Raw genomic sequence first — 22,589 nt, 5'->3', positions numbered from 1 at the left:
TCATCGGGTCACATGACCACTGTCTGATTATTATTTTTTTCCTTGTATTTATAAAAACAAATTATGTGGCATTCCTTGGAATACATCTTCCTCAACCCCAAGAGATTTGCCCAATGCAAAGACCAAACTGACACTTTTTAATCTTTTTTTCAGTTTCTGGACATGGCGAGGCTGAAATGGTAAGTTTTCTTGGAGTTCGTGATGAGTAAAGAATTGATAGTCTGATTACAATTACATTTCAAATGTATTTGCTCCGTGTGATCGTTATTTCTTGTAGTCTTCAGTGGTTCAGATGCACCCTGTGTAATCGATTCTGGAAGGTTCTGGCAAGCACTGAGTAGCAACCTTTTTCTCAAGGGACAGCTAAGGATGGGCAATAATTGCTTGCCTTGTGATTGATGCCCAGATATAATTTAAAAAAATTAACTTCCTGCCTGTAAGCAGCAATCAAAGCTTATATATACATTTATGAAATGGAATAGTGAACGTATTGTGGTTAAACTTTTTATCAGCCTTTCTCCAAGGTCTCAAACCTCTTATAACAGTGCCACTGAGATCATAATGACAATATTGTTAAGAATCAAATTGTCTTTCTAGATTTTTTATTAACAATCCAATGTTCTGCACTACTTTTAATAGAAATGACTGACATACTTTGTCAAATTTTATTTTATTATCAGTGTAGTTTTATGAGAATTTATTGTTTCTGTGCAAATCACATCTATCGTTATTATACAATGCATTCTATAACCTTGGAAACTATCTCAGTTGGCAAGGTTAAATGATTAAACTAATATTCCCATCTGTCTTATTAATAGTTCCTAACTTTGTATACAAACCTGTCCTTTATGATTCTCCTATAAAGAACTTACCAGAATCATAATATTAATGTTGGTGCAAATTAATTATTACATATTGCACTGCATATTTACCAAGGATAGCTGCTAACGGTTTTGCTTTTCTAGGATGAAGATTCAGAATTTAATTTAGCCACAGATTTTGAAATTGGGCATTTTTTCCGTGAGCGGATAGTTCCTCGAGCAGTTCTATATTTCACTGGAGAAGCTATAGATGATGATGAAGATGTGAGTATATTTCTAATATGTAATTTTAACAGAAACTTTAAGACAGGAAATAGTCCAATCATCGAACCTTGAGTTCGATTGAGGAGAAACTAAGGTTGCACAGGAACTAAGATACTGACACTTGAAATGTTCTTGAATTTGCAATTAGTCTGCTGGTAAAATAATGCAAATATTCTGTTTCTCTTAAAAGGGCTGAAAAAAGAAAAATCAATTGAAACATTTGGGTTCTGTTAGGTTTTAGATTTGTGTTTATTATTGTCACGTGTACCGAGGTTCAGTGAAAAGCTTTATTTTCCATGCTTTCCAATCAGATCAGATAACACTACACATAAATACAATCAAGTCAAACTCAGGTACAATAAGTAGAGCAAAGTGGAAGAAGATACAGTGTGCAGAATATAGTTCTCGGCATGATAGCACACTAGTTCCAAAGACAATCCAGTGTCGGCTATGGGTAGAGGTGAATTGGACAGTACCCTGGCTTATGGTGGGACTGTTCAGAAGCCTGATGACACTGGGGAAGAGGCTGTTCCTGAGTTTGATGGTACCCACTTTCAAGCTTCTGTGTCTTCTGTCTGACGGGAGTGGGGATAAGGAGGAATGACTGGGATAGGACAAGTCGTTGATTATGATGGCTATTTGTCCAAGGTATTGTGAGAGTAAGTGACTCAATGGTAAGGACAGTTTTATTAATGACAATTTGCTCAGTTAGAATGAATGTTGAATCCTGAGGAGGTGACAAGGGATTTGAAACTAGCTAAAGTATTTGTGTGGCAAGAGGTCAAGCATTATCAATAAATTTGCAAACTGATCAATCACAGGTCAACCCTCATTAAAATAATTAAGTGATTATAAGAGGGCAAACCTGTAGAAGAATCTAAATGGACTAAGATGTGTTTGGATTAAAAAATGCTTTGACAAATTTCCTCAATACTTGGAGAATATCTAGATTAGCATTAGAGTCATACAGCACGGAAACCGGTCATCAGTGCTGACTTTCAAGCACCAATTTAAGTTAGAATCCAGAGGAACAAATGCTGCAACCTCTGCCACTGATGGCAAATGTTTGTGTGGGTGTATCACTTATTGTTGCAAAGCACTAAATACTTTGGGGGGTTTTTGATGGTGTAAATGCTTAGTCACAATATTAAACAACAATAGAACAAGGAAGAATGTTAGTTCCCCAAGGAACTGCTGAGAAGAGGAGCACTGAAGATTTAAAAAACAGCCATTAGGAATGGGGTTGTTAGCTTCAGAATAAAAGGGAGTCTGGTTTAGTGAAGCGGCCATTGTGAGAGTGGCTGTGAGATTCTGAGTTCAGTCTTTGAGTAGTAACTGCTGATTTTAACTTTGTCGTGAGGTTCTGGAGCAGAATTATAGGTAATGAAAGTTAAAGTCTTTTAACTTTACTCTTCTGACTTAGTGAAGTTGGGATGACAGGATATAGGATATCATGGAAACTTCCAGTGTCCCTGGTGACTACAGCTGTAGGATGTGCCCAACTGCAGCTTCTGACTAACACTGTCAAGAAACTGGATCTGGACTTGGACACATTCTGGATCATCTGGGATGATGTGAGCATCATAGATGGGAGTTTTAATGAAGTGGTTAGAAGGGATGTGGAGGCATAGAACAGGTTAACTAGGTTGAGTAAAGACTTGATAGAAGTATATAAAATTTATGAGAGGCATAGATGGGATAGACAATCGAAACCTTTTTCTCAGGGTGGAAATGTCAAAAATTAGAGGTGATGGCTTTAAAGTTAGTGGGGAAATATTTAAAGGAGTTGTGCAGGGCATATTTTTTTTACAAGGGTGACCAGTGGTGTTGAGGGTAGATATGATGGTGACTTAAGAGGATTTTAGATGGGCACATTGATATGAAAGGGGAGGTGCAACAAGGAATGTGGATCATATGCAGGGTCATATGCAATTTATCGTGGCATCATGTTCTGCACAGACATTGTGAACTGTGAGGCCTTTTCCTGTGCTATATTATATGTTCTAGCCAAGTCATAGTCATACAGCATGGAATTGGGCCCTTTGATCCAACTCGTCCATGCCGACCAGGATGCCCGATCTAAGCTAAACCCATGTGGCCCATTTCCTATCCATGTTCCTGTCCAGGTGTCTTTTAAATGTTGTTATAGTACCTGCCTCAACTACCTCCTCTAGCAGCTTGCTCCATGTGCCTATCACCCTCTTAGTGGAAATGGTTGCCCGTCAGGTTTTATTAAATCTTGCACCTCATTTTAAAGCTACATCTTCTGGATCTTGATCCCACTACCCGGGTAACATACCATTCACCTTATGAATTCACCTCATGGTATTAATCACCTCCATAAGATCATACTTTAAATCTCCTGTGCTCCAAAAAGTCATATTCTGCCCAATATTTCCCTATAGCTCAGGCCCTCAAGTCCTGGCAGCATCATTGTAAATCTTCTCTGCACTCTTTCCAGCTTAATTACATCCTTCCTATAGCAGAATGATCAAAACTGAACACAATACTTCAAATGCATCGCCAACGTCTTGTACAACTGTGACATAACATCCCAACTTTTATATTCATTGTGTAAGACGATACTGCAGATTTCCTGCAGCACTTTATACCATAGATAGACACAAAATGCTGGGGTAACTTTTTTTTGTCTGAACAAGGGTTCAAACCCAAAACATCAACTATTTTTCTCCAGTGATGCTGCCTGACATGCTGTTACTCCAGCTTCTTGTGACTATCTTCTTCATTCATTACCCCGACTGATGATGGCTGATGTACCAAAATACGACTTTACCACACTATCTATCTGTGACACCACTATCAGGGAACTATGCACCTGTACCCCTAGATCTCTCTGCTTTACAACACTATTCAGGGCTCTACCGTTCTGATGATCCTGTCCAAGTTTGATTTCCCTAAATGCAACTGCTCACACTTATCTGCATTAAACTTCATTAGCCATTTCTCAGCCCTCTTGCCCAGCTGATCAAGATCCTGCTGTAATGTTTGATCACCATCTTCATTGTCTACAATACCACCTACTTTAGTGTCACCTGTCCTCATTAATGAGGCTTTTGGAAATTGAAAGTTTAAGCGATAGTTAAGGTGCTGTAAAAAAAGACAAAATTTAAACGAGTAACCTGCTAATTTTTCCAAGAAATGTTCTGGGGAATATTAACGAGTTATGTGATCATGAGTATATTCCAGAGTTTCATCTGCTCCTGACTTGCAAATGTAATTGAATCTGTCCATTAATGTTTATGCTTCATGTCTTTGTTTGAGGGACATGAGATTAAGTTAACTCCTTTCTAGTTTGCAGAATGTTGAAAATGCTTTTGTGTCTTGATTAAGATCACAAGTAAACAATCTAACCATTAATTTCCATTCTAAAAATAAAGCCTGTTGGAAAGACTCAGCAAGTAAGTCAACATTTGTAGAAAGAGAAATAGTTAATATTTGATATCCAATACTTTATTATTAATTTCTGTGCTGTTAACATTTGTTTGATCTTTTATGCCCAATGTAACATACAACATTCAGTTTTAATCAGTTCAATTACAATTATGCAAAAAGCTCTGCCACACTTGTCATTTCTTGTTTGCAATCCAACTGGCAGATGTTTTTCTCATTGCATTTTAATTCCTTATACCAATGGCCCTTCCCACTTGTAGAAGAGCATGAGGCACCCCTATTTCTCAGTGTGATCAGCAAATATCAAAGAATCATTTTTACTCTTAAGTATTGCATTAAAAATTGAAAATGGGTGCAATAGTAATTTTACACTCCAGCAAATTTTCCCCAGTGAAGCTGAGCTGCCAGAGAAAATGATAGAGGCGGGTACGATTATAAAAGGCAATTAGGCAGGTAGATGGATAGGAATGGTTTCGATAAACATACGCCGGGTACAGGCAAGTGTTAGGCAACTTAATCCGCAGACGTTGGACTGCAGTGACTGTTTCCATTGTGCCTATTACAGAGCTGTCAAGTAGTATGAATTTTCCGTATTTTGTACGGAAATGCGATAAGAATACGGATGTATGAATTTTCTTTGTAAAATACGGATTTTCTTTAAATCGGCCCGACTTCCTGTTTCATCTTGCTGCTTAAATGCAAAAAGTCAAACTGTAACTAAAAATTATAGCAGATTAAATCTATTAGTATTTTAAATTTCAAGATCTGGATGATTATTTTTGTAAGCTTTGATCTGCCTGTCCCGCTCCAGGTTTAAACAGCGCTGTCAGTTTAGCGCGTGGGAATTTAAACGAACAGCGCTATGGGTTCTAATTATAGCGCTACCAGCTGGAGCGCTATTGCCTTTACACGTAGCGCTATGGCCACATCGCTATGGCTCACAGACTGTTTAGGGAGAAGGAGAGAGGGAGGGAGGGAATAAGAGGATGAGGGAGAAATAATGGAAGGGAGGGAGGAAAAGAGAGCGAGGAGGGAGAGGGATGCTTCCAAAATGGCTTCTACGTTATCATCTGGTGCTAAAAGCAGGAAGAAGCCGTTCAAACAGAAGTATATAAAGAGATGGCAATGAATGCACTGTCAAGTAAGGTGCGTAGAAGACGTCAATTGGTAGCAAAGTAATTTTTTTTCAGCAAAATGGCACCGCGTAAAAATATTGATTTCCTCAGCAAAAACGGATTTTCAGGTACTAGAATACTGAAATGCTCTGACAAAACTTGGCAGCTCTGCTAATATAGTGGCAGATTATTATATCGTTCAAGAGATTGCTCCGTTATCTCTCTAGCCACTTGGGAGACAGCATGGTATTAGGAGAATGTCGTTTTACGCATGTGAGCTCTTCGTGAGACTTTCAGAGCTTTTCGAAAGATAAATCTTCATAACAGTCTTTTGATTAATAGTTTCTTTATTGTTGAAGAAAAACAGTAAGATATTCATCCAACTTTCTTCTCTGCCAATCTCCAGCATATCGCTTTTAAACTTTAGAAAACTCCCCATGTCTCAGCATAGCTTCACATGGTGGAAGGATATTCCTTCCTACCATGTTGAGCCCCAAAACTAAAAAATTGAACTTCTGCGCAAGAATCCCAGCAGCAAACACGCCACTGACTACGTAATAAATCCCGCCCACATAATTACAGGTTGGCAAGATTTAAAGGCAAATGCCATAATTAATGACACACAAAATTAAGCCAAATGGCCACTACACATACCCCTGTGACACTAATACTTATGTAAGGCAGAGCCGGAATGAATGGTGGCAGATGTGAACAAGGCGAATCTGAAGCTGAAGAGCTTTGGTAGCCGATTCATTGGAGCTAATTCATCCAAGTGTAAGCGGAGATATGTTTGGCCATGGCATGTCAATTGAAAATGTTACCTTGTCTTTTTCAATTTAGCCCTGTTATTTTTTATTTACATATAACTTATAAATTTGTTAGATGCTTAGGAAAAATATAGTTCTGTATCTGCTCCCTGTTAAAGGACTTTGGAGTTTGATGCAACCTATATCACAACTTAAAAGTTAAATGGTTTTCTTTTGTGTGCTGTTTATATTAAATTTGATATCAAATTGTTATTTTCTACACCAGTAATTCAATAATATGATAGTATTATATGGAATATTATGCCTTGAAGAGTCGTTATTGGTATCTCACACCCTTTGTATTGCTGTTAATAATTTTATTAATCTCATCAATCCAGAACAGTTGTTTATTTAGTTTGGGACTAACAGAACTCTGGCTGCCAGCCACACACATCAATTCCGCCCTTTAGTTCAACGGATAGGTTTCATTAGCTTGTTGAATATGAATATAATCATCCTATATTTGAATACACTTTTGGTTTATCAAATTAAATTCTTTGGAAGCAAGTTATCCAGCATCAGTTTTAACATGCAGATAAATTAATTTCTTCATATCGATGATCCTAACAAGCACCTTTATTAAATGGGAAGCACAGGTCACGTATTTTGGTATTTATATTGAAGAATGTTTGTAGAGTTTCAAAATTATACTTCTGAAAGCACATGACCTTTTTGATGAACCTCGGTTTCATGAGAAATGTTTATTTTTCAGTATGAGGTGGAGGAAGGAGAAGAAGGTGAAGAGGAGGTAAGTATACAGTGACTTTAATTTCTTTAGCATATCAACCAATCTTTTATTTTTAAGCTTCAGTTTATCTTAAAGTTATGGCTTCCTTTATTTTGCCCTCTTAAGAATAAGTATTAGAATTATCTTGATCTTATTAGTTTGGGTTAGATTAACTGGACCAAAGTTTCCATAAGCCTTCTGTTTACAAGCATTGGTCTTATATGAAGTTAACTTCATTTGACGAGAAGCAATGTAAATTATAGATATTTTACCTGTAAGATAGTGTAACTGGATCTGACAAATTCTCCTGCCACTATGTAAACTGTTCAGTGCTGACAGGCACATTACACATTTGCATTTGGTGTAACTGTCATCTCGTGTGTTGTTACTGACATTGGTGAAATTAAGGACATGATAGCAAGGCATGGAAATTTTCAGAACATGGTTGCAGCTTCTAAACAGTGGTATGAAAGGAGAATAACATTTAACAAATGTGTTATTTGGGAAGGCATCAGATATTTGGGTAAGAGAGATCCAGTGTAGATATTTGCTGAGATATAATATTATATCCAAACCCTAATCTGGCCAGTCAAAGTTACCCACATCTGAAGATTATTTTAATACTCATGCCAAATATGCACAAAATGTACGCCAGACATGTCATGCTCACATCAACCAGATTCTGATCTAGCAGGTTTAGTATATAGGAACTTGAAGGCATTTGATTGGGAGGCATGCATGAGATTTGATTGAAAGATACAACATGGAAACAGGCCCTTCGGCCCACCAAGTCCACACCGACAATCGATCACTTGTTCACACTAGTTTTATGTTATCCCACTTTCTCATCCACTCCTTACATACTAGGAGCAATTTATAGAGGCCAATTGACCTTTAAACCCTTACATCTTTGGGATGCCTGAAGAAACTGAAGCACCCAGAGGAAATTTGCGTGGTCACAGGGAGAACATGCAGATTCCACACAGACAGCACCCGACATCGAACTCGGGTCTCTAGCACTGAGGCAGCAGCTGTGCGAGGCGCATTATTAGGTCTCAAAAGAATAAGCTAATATATCAGCATCAATTGTGTATTGGTTACCAGAAAACCAAGGGAAAATAAGGCCATTTGTGTAGCGTAACTAGTTGAGTGCCACACAGATGTGTTTTAGCTTCAGTTTATAATCTGTATTAATGACTTGGTAGATTGGGTGTAATGGTTAAATTTGCAGGAGAAACAAAACTGGGTAGATTATTTTAAGCTGTTTGAAGGGGATGGAGAGAGACTGCAATAGGTAATTGCCCAAGAGAATGGCACTCAGTATAATATGTGGAATTTGGTTTTAAGAATAGATAAGAAAATGAAAAGTATTGGTTCTTCAGGGATAACGTGTGCTCGGTATTTCATTACTACTTTGAAAAAATAATTACATTTACCTGTAATTTATGCATTGAAACTGGAAAATATTGACAAATTGCAGTAACTTTCATAGAATGGAATGTGGGAAAATCTTGTAGAAAATAAGGAACATTTTCTTTGAGGAATGACAAGTTGCCTTTCATCGAGGTGAAGAAACTTATAATGCTGCTACAATCATTCCAAAAAGCTGTGCATTAAAGGGTGTGGAGGAAGGAGGAAAAAATAGACATTTATAATGGCTTTTGTTGCAGTGCTATGATAATCCTTTAAGGATTTGTTTCATCCACTTCAATTTGACATGAATTTGTGACATTCTGTTTAATGCCTAGGCTACTTTAATAATCTGAAACATTTTCAACAGGATGATGACGAGGAGGAAGAAGGAGATGAAGATGATGATGCTGAGATTGATCCTAAAGTGAGTTTTATTAGCTTCAAATTTAACCTGCAACCATCTTAATTTTAATTGAAACAATAGCAAACATCTGCAGATTCTGAAAATCTGAAACTAAACCGAGAATGCTGGTAGTACTTGGCAGGTCAGTCAGCTAAAGGATTTCAATTCACCCTTTGCCTGTTATTAGCATACTTTGTTAGTTTTATCTACTTTCTCCTTTGTATATATTCCTACAATTCAAAATATTTAAATTCCTGCCATTGATTCATGATTTTCTTCACACTAATGAATTTCAGAGGTGCTCAAAAGCGCAATTGTTCATATGTGCAGTTTTGTGAATCATTTCTAATTATTTTGTTTCAGATCGGGTGTTTTAGATAGAATTAGAATTAGAGAAGTCTTTTATCCAAAGTAGGAGAATCAAGATCTAGATGACATAGGTTTAAGGTGAAATGGAAAGATTAGACCTGCGAGCAACTTTTTCATACAGAGGGTGGTGGGTATATAGAACGAGCTTCCAGAGGAAGTAGTTGAGACAGGTACTGTAACAACATTTTTAAAGGTAATTGGACAGGTTCATGGATAGAAAGGTTTGGCAGATATGGACCAAATACGGGCAGTGGGACCAGCGTAGATGCTGCATCATTGTCGGCATGGGAAAATTGGGCTGAAAAGCATGTTTCCGTGCTGTATAACTGACGAATTGCCATTAATACATTAATAGGTATCACCTATTTATAGTGCCACCTCCTGCACCCACACACAACTGACTGACTTCATCCACTTCACCACTAACTTCCATCCGGCACTCAAATACACCTGGACTATTTCGGACACTTCCCTACCATTCCTTGACCTCACTATCTCCATCGCAGGTGATAGACTTCTGACCGACATCCACTATAAATCTACTGACTCCCACGGCTATCTGGACTACACTTCTTCCCACCCTGCTTCCTGTAAGGACTCCATCTCCTACTCCCAATTCCTCAGTCTACGCCGCATCTGCTCTCAGGATGAGGCGTTCCACACCAGGGCATCTGAAATGTCCTCATTCTTCAGGGAACGGGGGTTCCCCTCCTCCACCATAGATGAGGCTCGCATCAGGGTCTCTTCCATACCCCGTGACACTGCTCTCTCTCCCCATCCCCGCACTCGCAACAAGGACAGAGTCCCCCTAGTCCTCACCTTTCACCCCACCAGCCGTCACATACACCAAGTAATCCTCCGTCAGTTTCGCCACCTCCAACGTGACCCCACCACTCGCCACATCTTCCCATCTCCCCCCATGTCTGCCTTTCGCAAAGACTACTCCCTCCGTAACTCCCTTGTCAATTCTTCCCTTCCCTCTCGTACCACCCCCTCACCGGGCACTTTCCGTTGCAACCGCAAGAGATGCAACACTTGTCTCTTTACCTCCCCCCTCGACTCCATTCAAGGACCCAAGCAGTCATTCCAGGTGCGACAGAGGTTCACCTGCATCTCCTCCAACCTCATCTATTGCATCCGCTGCTCTAGATGTCAGCTGATCTATATCGGTTGAGACCAAGCTGAGGCTGGGCGATCGTTTCGCCGAACACCTCCGCTCGGTCCGCTTTAACCAACCTGACCTCCCGGTGGCTCAGCACTTCAACTCCCCCTCCCATTCAGTAACCGATCTCTCTGTCCTGGTTCTCCCCCATGGCCAGAGCGAGCAACACCAGAAATTGGAGGAACAGCACCTCATGGGGAGTCTGCATCCTGCGGGCATGAACATTGAATTCTCCCAATTTTGTTCGCCCTTGCTGTCTCCTCCCCTTCCTCAGCCCTCGGGCTGTCTCCTCCCATCCCTCAGCCCTCAGGCTCCTCCTTCTCATTTTTCCTTTCTTCTCCCCACCATCAGTCTGAAGAAGGGTTTTGGCCCGAAACGTTGCCTATTTCCTTCGCTCCATAGATGCTGCTGCACCCGCTGAGTTTCTCCAGCATTTTTGTGTACCCCCAATAGGTATCACCTCTTTAGTCCGTCATTAAATTGTTGTCTGAGAAAGTTGGATGCTATTTGATGTTGTCATGTTAAGCCTAAACGTAGCAGCCTCTGGTTCCAGGTTCTTGAAACTTAATGACAATATTCAGCAACCAGACAGAATGAAAGGGGGTTCCCTATAAAACTGTGTTTGTCAATTTAGTCAATTAATCTTTGGTTTATCTAGTTTTCATGAAATATATGAATTCATGTGCGATCTAACTAAAAAGATCTTAACCTTATTTACCTAGAAATCTTTGTTTCACTTCTGCTGCTGGTCATCATTCTAAGACATTAGGAGTCAAATCAACAGTTTGGACCATTTATTCAGTGCTTACTTAATTACCCCGAGCATTAAAGACTGAAGTTGGGTATAAGCTAGGCCCAGTAGTAAATAACCCAAATATTTGAATTTTAAAAGGTTTTGGTTAATTTCTTAAATAATTTTGCAAATCACACTAATTTCAAAATTTGCAAATAGGATTTTTTTTGAGTTTCTGGGTTTTGTAATTCCAGTGCTGTAAATGTCACATTACCTTAAATGAGGATTTTCTTCTTGTTTCTGCAAAACTATTGGAGTGTTTCTCCAGTGAATGCAGACATCAACATCAGCTTGTGTTTGAAATCAATTTGATGTTGATTTTAGTAAGATATCAGAATTCATTATCAAATCATAAGTTTACAGCTTTTTAATTTTGTTGTTGTTTTTGTGCTGGCTTGTTCTGATGTATTGGTGTAGTACGTATAGTTCTGGGGGGGAAAGTGGCCAAACAAGCAAATAGCAGCATCCAGTAATATGAGGTAAATTATTATCCTTTATAATATTAATCCTTTGATATTTAGATTTGTTGCCTTGAGTTTCTGAAGCAATTAGTCTTTCCTCAATTTCATATAAATGAACCTTAACAATACAAAGCCTTGAAGAGCCGTTGCTTCCCCTCCCCAATGCTTGCTGCGGTCCTCAATTTCCGTAACTGTGCAATAAGGTTTCCGGTTGTTCAGAATGATTAAGGAACTGAGTTCTATTGATCCTTTTAAGCTTTGTCAGATGTTTCAGCACAAATCTATGTGGTCCTTACAAAACTAAAGTCAATCCATAACATTTTAAACCGATGACTTCAAATTTGTATTATTGCTTGATGTAGCTGTAAACCGCTCTTGTTCATTACATAAAAATACAGTGGATAATACTCCAGATAAGACAATTAACTTAAAATTTCAATTACTTTAAATTCCTAATAAGAGAACAAAGTTAAATGCTGTCCTTAAGTAATTTTCAAATTAATCTGAAGGACTTCCGAAGTGGTTTGCTTTTTACTCTTGTTCAGTTCTTTTGCATACTTTAATTTTCCTATGGTCAATTTGCATGATAATTTTTGCAAACTGCATTTTGCGCCAATAAAATTTCAATTAGGTTCTTGGAGCAAATAGAATTGGAGGTGGTCAAATCATGAGTTCAGATTGACTAATTCGTTTCCCAGTGGCTAAACTGTCCTTAAGCATACGACCAGATTAGTAGTAATGAATGAAAGAACATTTCAAGAAGTCTCATCTATGCATTTGTATTCCCTCAAAACTGCATTCTTTCTTAAATCTTGAATACCCTCTTTATATCCTTTCCAAATTGCAGTTCCCAGAATTGCACTCCATATTTGGCATCATCTTAAAGTATGATGCTGGTTTTGCACAACGACCAGACCATTGATGTTAAACTAATACATTTTAAATTACCAAGCTTATTCTTCCCTTTTAAACAACATTGTTACATTACTATTATTTACCCTTCTGCTCCACTCCTGTAACTGAGAAGGATCAGAACACAGTATTATTTAGCAATATGTCAAACACCTTTTACTGGAGCAAAACTGATGATGGGCTTTTTGGAATAGTTGATGGGCTTTTTGGAATGAAAATTGTCTTAATCAGAATGTAATACTTGATGTGGTTGAGTTAATATATGATAAAAAATGATTAAAATGCCAGAACAATTACTCTTCCATTTCCGCCTTAAATGCTTCATTGAATTATCAATCAAGTTACTGAGTAGAATATTCCTGAACCATTGCTGTTGTGCAAGCTGTACTCCCAGAATTATTCTTTCACCTGGTTTGGTATGTGAGTTAGATAGCTATTTCCTTACTGAAAATGGTACCAACAAAAATGAGATTTAACATTTACCCTTGAGTAACAATTTGAATTATCCTCAATGTTGTAAACACAATTTACATTAGTGCTAAATAAGTTTTTGAACTAGAGTAATTTTCTGATTGCCGATACACATGAGTATTGCACAAAATATCAATTGTATGTGTGAATTTATTTATACGTGGTATTGTGAGAAGAAATAGCTCATTCGCAAAATTATTTTCCAAAAAATCTCACTAATTTGTGATTGGGGCCTTAGAAAATTTTGTGCATTTTCTTATCAGATTAGATAAGGAACCTCATCATTGGGTCGCTATCCCCTTCTTCGAATTGAATTTGTAAATCCCATGGGCATATTCAAGAATTTGACCTGTTTGGATTGTTTAAACAAAGACTGGAATGTATTTTTAATTTTAGGTCTAAGTGTAGGGGACTAACAAATGTGTCTCCGCTCTAAACATTGAGTCACTCACTGAAATAATTACTTTGTGATGCTAACAATTTGTGAAGACCTAGATATTAATATTGGTATCCAATCTGATCAAGTCTCAGTAATAGCTAATTCTCCCAACATATCTATGCTATTTAAGATCAGTATCTGGCAAGTTTGGATACTTATTAGAGTATGCCTAGCCCTGATTATTCAATTTCAGTGACATTGATATTGACCTATTTTGTTCTGAATTTTCCCCTGCTTAGGTATAATTCATATCTCAGTAAAACAATTGTACGTTTCTAGGTAAGGGAATTTTCTGCCTTATTTCTCTGATCACTTTTTGCTTAAGTTTTGCTCTGTATCTTTAGTTGCAATTGAACTCGTTTTATGGCTGAACCATTTTGGATTTTTTTTAGTTTTTCAATGTTTGTCTTTACAGTAATTTAAGTCTACTTTGAGTTAGCACTGCTGCTGTATCATATTTCATTTCCAGTCTGTTTTGTGGAAGCTACCCATTTCATATTAAAAGTTTAAATAATTTCTCAAAGTATTAGTTTTAACTTATGAGGATGTTATTTTTTTTACATGATATGTAGTTTAATATTTTATGTTTAAATGCTTAAATTTAATTAGAGGAAGGCCACAATTATAAATGATGGTTATTCAAATGTTCTTGAATAGCCTTTCTAAAACAAAAATATTTAAAATTCAGCTTGATCCAGTGTGAAGACCTGAGGTACATATAATCTTTACAGAACATCTCTGTCTTCGTTACACGTATAATAGATATGTGCAATATATATATTATATTAATTATAGATAAGTAAATGGGTGAGTGAATGGATAGGTAGAAAGATAAAAAGAAAATAATAAAAAACATTAATAGTGCAAAAGACAAAAACAATGTTCCCAAGTCTATATAGTTCGGACCTTATTTGGAAGTTGTTTTATGTCAGAATGTTTTATCGTCTAATTGTTGTAGGGATGAAGCTGCTCCTAAATCTGTACGTTAGTTTTCAGGCCCCTATACCACCTTTCTGATGGCAGGAGTGAAATGTGAGTGTGGTTAGGGTGCTGTGGGTCTCTGATGATGCTAGCTGCCTTTTTTGAGACCACGACTATTGTAGATCCCTTCGATGGTTGGGAGGTCAGTACCTGTGATGGACTAGATAGAGCTCACCACTTTTTGCAATCTTTGTTCTTGGGCATTTGAGTTGCCAAACCAGACCATGATGCAACCAGTCAATATGCTCTTTACTGTGAAAGTTTGAGAGTATTTGTTGCCGTACCAAATCTTCTCAAACTTCTAAGGAAGTAGAGGCAAAGATACTGACAACCATTTGGCTATATAACACTCTTCATCCCCTTATATTCAGTTGTGTTGTTGATGAAATGGGGCATGCCTGTGGATGATGGTGGGTGAGCTTTGCATTTTGGCCAATAGGGATGATTGATCCAATTTTACCAGACTGCAGATGCTAGCAAGGTGGATTTTCAGCCTTTGCTTTATCTGATGTCTCATCACTGCCTGATTTTCCATGACACACTAGCATGTTAGGTTACAGGTTAAACTCACTAAGATTAGCAAGATTCCATGAAATACATTGGCTTGTCAGTTAGGTTTTTCTAAAACAGCTCTAATTTTTCTGAATGTAAGCAACATTATTTAAACGGGTTCTCAACTTAACATTGTAAAATACGAAATTGTGCCTTAAGTGGTAGGTTTTGCAACACTACCCTGTACAGTTTTTCCTCAGCCAATGTCTAAACTTTATGAAGATTCAACCACGCCGTTTTAATCTTTTATACTCAAATGTTTAATCAGTTGAAATCTTTTGATTGGTCTGCTGTTGATAAGGTTGATCCAATGGCATAATTTTCATCATTTGTGAACAACAATTTAGAATCCAATGCGGGATTTATTGTAGCTTTTATTGTTCGGCAGGGTGATGGCATTTTCCAATCATTTCCAAGTCCTAGTAGCACACGGCAATTTAAATGCTGGATGAATTAGATTATTATTACGTTTTGTCCTTCAGTGAGATTGAATTTGTAATCTTGATTAAAACACAAAAGTGTTGGATGAACTCAATGGGTCAGGCAGCATCAGTGGCGGAATTGGGTCTGTGATGTTTTGGGTAGCTGTGTAACTCAAATACCTACACTTTTAGGTTTTTAGATGCAAATGCTATAATTGGTGCTATCCGTTTTGCCCTCAGACCTATGCTTATAATACCTGACACTTGGACCTGGAATTGGTAGATGAGACCAGGTCTGTCATCTGTGAATGTCTCATCTCTGGGTCCCTTGTCCCGAAATTAATTGGGACCTGGCATTTGGGGTGGGGAAGAGAAGGAGTCTTCAATTGTCGACTCTAATATTTTCATGCTTTCTGATATGTCACAGGCTACTTCTTTTAAAGAGTTGGGTGTCTATGGGATACTTGGGAAATGCTAGGAAGCCAACTGAGAAAGCAGCTGGTGTGGTGTGTGACCAGACAGGATAAATTGCGACTGGTGGGATAGTGAGTACAAGCAGGACAGATCCATCAACATGGCCCCTTCTCCAGTTTGAAGAAGGGTTCCGACCCAAAACGTCATCTATTCCTTTTTTCCCGAAATGCTGCCTGACCATGCAGAGTTACTCCAGTATCTCGGATATATATTTGAGAGAGATCTGGGTACCCTCTTACCAGAGTAATTAGGGAGACACAATAATGACCTTTATGGCAAAAAAAATTGGAGTACAAAGATTGCATATGCTTGTTAAAATTGTGCGGAACGTAAGCGAGTTCTCAATTGCAACGCTATGATTGTATTTGGACAGTGGACAAAAAATTAGGCCCCATATCTGAGGATGGCTTTGGAGAGGGTCCAGAGGAAGTTTACAAGAATGATCCAGAGGATGATTGGGTTAACTTTTGATGAGCCCTTGACTGCTCTGGGCCTGTATTCAGTTTAGATTAATTGAAACTTACCAAATAGTGAAATACCTTGATAGAGGGATATGGAGTGGATGTTTCCACTAATGGTAGAGTCTAGGACCAAAGGGCACAGCCTCAATATATAAGGAACACCTTTAGAAAGGAGATAAAGGAGGAAATTCTTTAGTCAGAGGGTTGTAGATTTTTGGAATTCATTGCCACAGACTGCTGTGGAGGCCATTTTTAAAGCGGAGATTGACAGGTTCTCAATTCGTAAGGTTGTCAAAGGTTATGAGGAGAAGGCAGGAGAATGTGGTTGAAAAGGAAAGACAGATCAGCCATGATTGAATGGCAAAGTAGACTCGATGGGACAAATGGCCTAATTCTGCTCCCATGACATATGAGTTTACGATTTACTGGGTTTTGAGATGAACGGATTTTGAGGAAGCCTGAGCAATTTAGGCCCATAGTCTGGAATTTTTGAGTTGAGGAGTGTTCTTAGTGAATGTACAAAATTCTGGTGGGAGGGACACGTGGGTTGTGTAAAGATATTAGCCTTGGTGGGTGAATTTAGAACTGGGGCCATAGTCTCAGGATTAAGAGTCCCATTGAAGATTGAGGTGAGCCGTTTCCTCGGAACGTTATCATTCCATGTAATTCCCAACTTCAGATAATTCCCAGGTAATGGGGATTGAGTGGTGGCCAAGATTAGTTTGCCATGATCTTGTTGAAAGGAGCATATTCATTGTCTAGACACAATGCTGGAGTAACTCAGCGGGTGAGACAGCATCTCTGGAGAGAAGGAATGGGCGACCTTTCGGGTCAAGACCCTTCTTCGGACTGATGTCACGGGAGGGACAAAAAATAGAATGTTGTGAGAGACAGTAAGACTAATGGGAGAACTGAGAAGGGGATGGAGAGAGAAAGCAAGGGCTATCTGAAGTTAGAGTAGTCAATAAACTAACCAAGCGAAATATGAGGTGCTGTTCCTCCAATTTGCGCTGTGCCTCACTATGACAATGGAGGAGGCCCAGGCCAGATTGGGAATGGGAGGGGAAGTTGAAGTACTGAGCCACCAGGAGATCAGGTAGGTTAAGACAATAGACAATAGGTGCAGGAGTAGGCCATTTGGCCCTTCGAGCCAGCACCGCCATTCAATGTGATCATGGCTGATCATCCCCAATCAGTACCCCGTTCCTGCCTTCTCCCCATATCCCCTGACTCCGCTATTTTTAAGAGCCCTGTCTAGCTCTCTCTTGAAAGCATCCAGAGAACCTGCCTCCACCACCCTCTGAGGCTGAGAATTCCACAGACTCACCACTCTCTGTGAGAAAAAGTGTTTCCTCGTCTCCGTTCTAAATGGCTTACTCCTTATTCTTAAACTGTGGTATTGGTTCTGGACTCCCCCATCATCGGGAACATGTTTCCTGCCTCCAGCGTGTCCAAGCCCTTAACAATCTTATATGTTTCAATGAGATACCCTCTCATCCTTCTAAACTCCAGAGTGTACAAGCCCAGCTGCTCCATTCTCTCAGCATATAACAGTCCCGCCATCCCGGGAATTAACCTTGTAAACCTACGCTGCACTCCCTCAATAGCAAGAATGTCCTTCCTCAAATTAGGGGACCAAAACTGCACACAATACTCCAGGTGTTGTCTCACTAGGACTCTGTACAACTAGAGAAGGACCTCTTTGCTCCTATATTCGATTCCTCTTGTTATAAAGGCCAACATGCCATTCGCTTTCTTCACTGCCTGCTGTACCTGCATGCTTACTTTCATAGACTGATGTACAAGGACCCCCAGATCCCGTTGTACTTCCCCTTTTCCCAACTTGACGCCATTTAGATAGTAATATGCCTTCCTGTTTTTGCTACCAAAGTGGATAACCTCACATTTATCCGCATTAAACTTCATCTGCCATGCATCTGCCCACTCCCCCAACCTGTCCAAGTCACCCTGCATTGTCATAGCATCCTCCTCACAGTTCACACTGCCACCCAGCTTTGTGTCATCTGCAAATTTGCTAATGTTACTTTGAATCCCTTCATCCAAATCATTGATGTATATTGTAAATAACTGCGGTCCCAGCACCGAGCCTTGCGGTACCCCACTAGCCACTGCCTGCCATTCTGAAAGGGACCCGTAAATCCCTACTCGTTGTTTCCTGTCTGCCAACCACTTCTCTATCCATGTCAGCACTCTACCCCCAATACCATGTGCCCTAAATTTTCCCACTAATCTCCTATGTGTGACCTTATCAAATGCTTTCTGAAAGTCCAGGTACACTACATCCACTGGCTCTCCCTTGTCCATTTTCCTAGATACATCTTCAAAAAATTCCAGAAGATTAGTCAAGCATGATTTCCCCTTCGTAAATCCATGCTGACTCGGACCGATCCTGTTACTGCTATCCAAATGTGCGGCTATCTCATCTTTTATAATTGACACCCAGCATCTTCCCCACCAATGATGTCAGGCTAATTCCCCGTTTTCTCTCTCCTGCCTTTCTTAAAAAGTGGGATACATTAGCTACCCTCCAATCCACAGGAACTGATCCTGAGTCTATGGAACATTGGAAAATATCACCAATGCATCCACGATTTCTAGAGCCACTTCCTTAAGCACCCTGGGATGCAGATCATTAGGCCCTGGGGATTTATCAGTCCATCCAACACCATTTTCTGCCTAATGTGGATTTCCTTCAGTTCCTCCGTCACCCCAGACTGAGTGGAGGTGTTCAGCAAAACAATCGCCGAGCCTGTCCTTGGGTCTCGCCGATGTAGAAAGTTGACACCTGGTTGGAGGAGGTGCAAGTGAACCTCTGCCTCACCTGGAAAGACTGTTTGGGTCCTTGGATGAAGTCGAGGGAGGAAGTAAAGGGGCAGGTGTTGCATCTCCTGCGGTTGAAGGGGAATGTACCTGGTGGGGGGTGGTTTGGGTGGAAAGGGAAGAGTTGACCAGGGAGTTTCTGAGGGTACGGTCTCTGTGGAAAGCAGAAAGGGGTGGAAATGGGAAGATGTGACCAGCAGTGGGATCCCGTTGGAGGTGGCAAAAATGTTTGATGATTATATGCTGAAGGGTCTCGACCCTAAACGTCGCCCATTCTTTCTCTCCAGAGATGCTGCTTCATCCGCTGTTACTCCAGCATTTTGTGTCTACCATTGATTTAAACCAGCATCTCCAGTTCTTTCTTACATATTCATTATTTACTTCTGATCCCATTTCTTAAACTCTTACCAAAGATGCTACTTAATCTGTCTTTAAACCTCTGCATTGTTATAACTTGATCACATTTTTTGCATCCTTTATCTCAAGGATTATTTGCTTGGTTTCGCTATCTGATCAAACACAAAATATAGCTTTCCTTTTTTTCTATGCTTACAACTTGAATTCCATGCATCCCAACCCTCTTTACAAAATCTTGTCTCGCCCTCTTTTCCTCACCTACTTCCACTTGATATCCTGTCACTGTCTATTATCTCATGCTGAACCAGTCTGTTCCAATCTAATTCCAATTCCACTAGTTTTATTCCAGACTCCAGCATCTGCAATCTTTTGTCTTCCACTACAATACCTGTTTTTTTTCCTCTACCTGTCTTACACTTATCATTAACATGCACACGTTTTCTATATCCTACTTTATTTTAATTTACTATCAGCTTTGTCTTTGCCGACTTAGCTGTGCATCCAGTCCTTTAATATCAATTTAAAATACCCATTCACTATCCTTTATTGATATGTTCTTGCTTATCTCTAACTATTTAACTGTACTTAAATGTAAATTTTGATGTAAGATCATCAATTTAACTCTTAAATCCTTATCTCTCTGCAGAGGCTGTCTGACCTGAATTTCCAGCATTTTCTGTTTTTCATGCACATGTTATATTGAGCTTCTGCTTATGTTTGTTATAAATTCACTGTTTACATTTGTTCAAGGTAGAGAATAGTATATCCGCTGGCTGGGATTGTAATGTGTCGGGTATTCATTTGGTATGGCTTCTGCCATATTAAAGAGGTGGGGCATGGTGGTGCAACAGTTAATGCTGCTGCCTCAACTTTTGGCCTGTGTTTGAGTGTTGACTGCAGAGTTTGCATGTTCTCTGTATTTGCATGGGTTTCCTCCAGGTGTTCTTATTCCCACACACATCCCAAAGATGCTCGGGCAGGTTAATTGTCTACTGTAAATTGGCCCATGGTATAGGATAACGATGAGTGGAGTTACTGGGCATCTCTGGTTGGGGTGCAAGGGACAAGGGGAAAGATAATGGGATGGCTATATGATGGCCTTGTGTCATTGTAAGTAATTATTACAGTCATTCTTTAATTGTGAGTAAATACTAGAGTTCCTCCTGGACAAATTCTCTTTCATGGTTTTGATTTAAAAAAAGTCATTTTAGACAAGCACTCTAGATCCTGGATCTCAATAGAGAACAGAGCATGGGGCAGAAGGGACCAAGCACAAAACTTTGTCAGTGGTGACTTTCTTACAATGTGAGAGATGCTATTGTGCCAAAGATGGTGAAAGCCTTAACAAGCAAGTCATCTTTGAATTTGAACAACAAAATAAGTGGGACTTGAACTTGCATTTCTCCACCAGATCTGAAATTATTGGGGTCATTCCATTGTCAATAATCATACTTTAAAAGTTCCGTTTCTTATTCACTTAACTGTTTTAAAATAGGAGCTCCAGTAACTTATTTTTCTCTCGTCTCTACTCTACATGTCTTCCTAAAATGTCATTGATACAATGTCTAAATAACTTGTATTATCTACGCTGCTTCTATTTTAAATGTTTCTCAATTTGTGATATTCTTACTGTCCAGCCATCAGATGGAAATGCATGCCAGGGCTGCAGACAGTATACCTGTAATAAGTATCACTGATAACGTTTTTTTTTTCCCCTCTCTTTTCCAGAAAGAATCCAACCAGCCTGCAGAATGCAAGCAGCAATAGGAGTGTGGTACCGAGGAAACGCCACTGCCTAGACACTGATGCCATGTGTAGTATCTAAAATACTCTTGTGCAGTTGAGGCAACCCCTCCTTACTGCAGTACAATCTTGTAAGCTAAACACTATTTTAAAATGCATGGGTTGCTCTTTAACTTCAATTTTCTTTTTCCTACTTTTGGCTTACTTTTACAGTGAAAAAATACAAAATTCTACTTCAAAAATGCTGAAGGGTTCACGACTGTAAGGTAAAGCAAGCATGCACTCTGCAGCTCCAATGAACACTGGTATTTTGAAATGTAATGGGTGTTACACGCTTGTCACTTGCAACTAGGGCAGCATTGCTGAGTCAGTCGGTGGTGATTTTCATGGACTTCTGAAGTGCATCTTTCCTGTGCTGCCCAATATTTGTGAGCAGCTACAGAGTTTTAGCATTTCCTATCCATTAATATTTATATTTAAAAACATTTAAAGAAAGCTTGATTTCCTACCCAATCCAACTCTGCTAGAATCACCATTGCTGTTTTAGACCAAAATGGTGATGGTAAACAAAATATATATACATGGTGGCTGCGCTGAAGTGTTGTTGTCACAGACTTATTTATTACTGTTATACAGAAGTTACTAACCAGCATGTGGGGAAAAAAGATCCAATTTCCTGTTCCAGTTACATTCACTTCATCTCCAGAAAAGATGCATATTAGGATGTTGTGAGAATCATCGTCACTTTTACTGTGGAAGTAAAATCTTTAACACAGATCTATTTTTATTTTTGTGTTCAGCGCACAACACTATGTCCAGGCATAGAGTGCTCCAGCCTTACCTTGTTCTACACAGTTGTAATGTACCTTAATATGCTGTTTTCAATTTGTACAGAATAGCCAGAGTATTCTAATAAAGTTGTGCAACATTAAACAAAACGTTGGTTCTGTATTATCTTTATTCACAACACATTGAATATAAGGGAAAACTGTTCCAGTAGATATTTTAAATACATTTTGGACTGTTAATGTTTGTCAAGATGTGCTTACCAGGAGTTAGCGATATTTTTAATTTAAAAAAAGGCTTTCTCTTAGTCTTTTGTAGATCTGACTGCTGTCCACAAAAGTGTGAAAACGCATTTTTCTAAGAAATATACCTCCTTTAACATGTCCCAGTATTGTGATAATTTCC

At 39.0% G+C, this 22,589-nt stretch overlaps 1 protein-coding gene across 3 annotated transcripts in view; it reads left to right on the top strand.

The window, feature by feature from the left end:
* The window catches only part of nap1l4 (nucleosome assembly protein 1 like 4), a 75,905-nt gene extending 53,569 nt beyond the window's left edge, over positions 1 to 22,336 (top strand). For 2 of the 3 annotated variants that reach the window (XM_033039135.1, XM_033039136.1), the window contains exons 11-15: positions 154 to 179; positions 966 to 1,085; positions 7,130 to 7,165; positions 8,925 to 8,981; positions 21,384 to 22,336. In XM_033039135.1, coding sequence (XP_032895026.1) covers positions 154 to 179; positions 966 to 1,085; positions 7,130 to 7,165; positions 8,925 to 8,981; positions 21,384 to 21,422 — 278 coding nt within the window. In that variant the 3' untranslated portion in view covers positions 21,423 to 22,336. Of the gene's footprint in view, positions 1 to 153; positions 180 to 965; positions 1,086 to 7,129; positions 7,166 to 8,924; positions 8,982 to 13,806; positions 13,847 to 21,383 lie in introns of all 3 variants that reach the window. The other variant, XM_033039137.1, reaches the window with a different exon arrangement.
* Positions 22,337 to 22,589: the final 253 nt, after the last annotated feature.

This window comes from Amblyraja radiata, chromosome 20 (genome assembly GCF_010909765.2).
Source record: "Amblyraja radiata isolate CabotCenter1 chromosome 20, sAmbRad1.1.pri, whole genome shotgun sequence".
In the NCBI taxonomy this organism is placed as follows: domain Eukaryota; kingdom Metazoa; phylum Chordata; class Chondrichthyes; order Rajiformes; family Rajidae; genus Amblyraja; species Amblyraja radiata.
The sequence above is the reverse complement of the archived record's forward strand: the minus strand, read 5'-3'. Positions and strand labels throughout refer to the sequence as shown.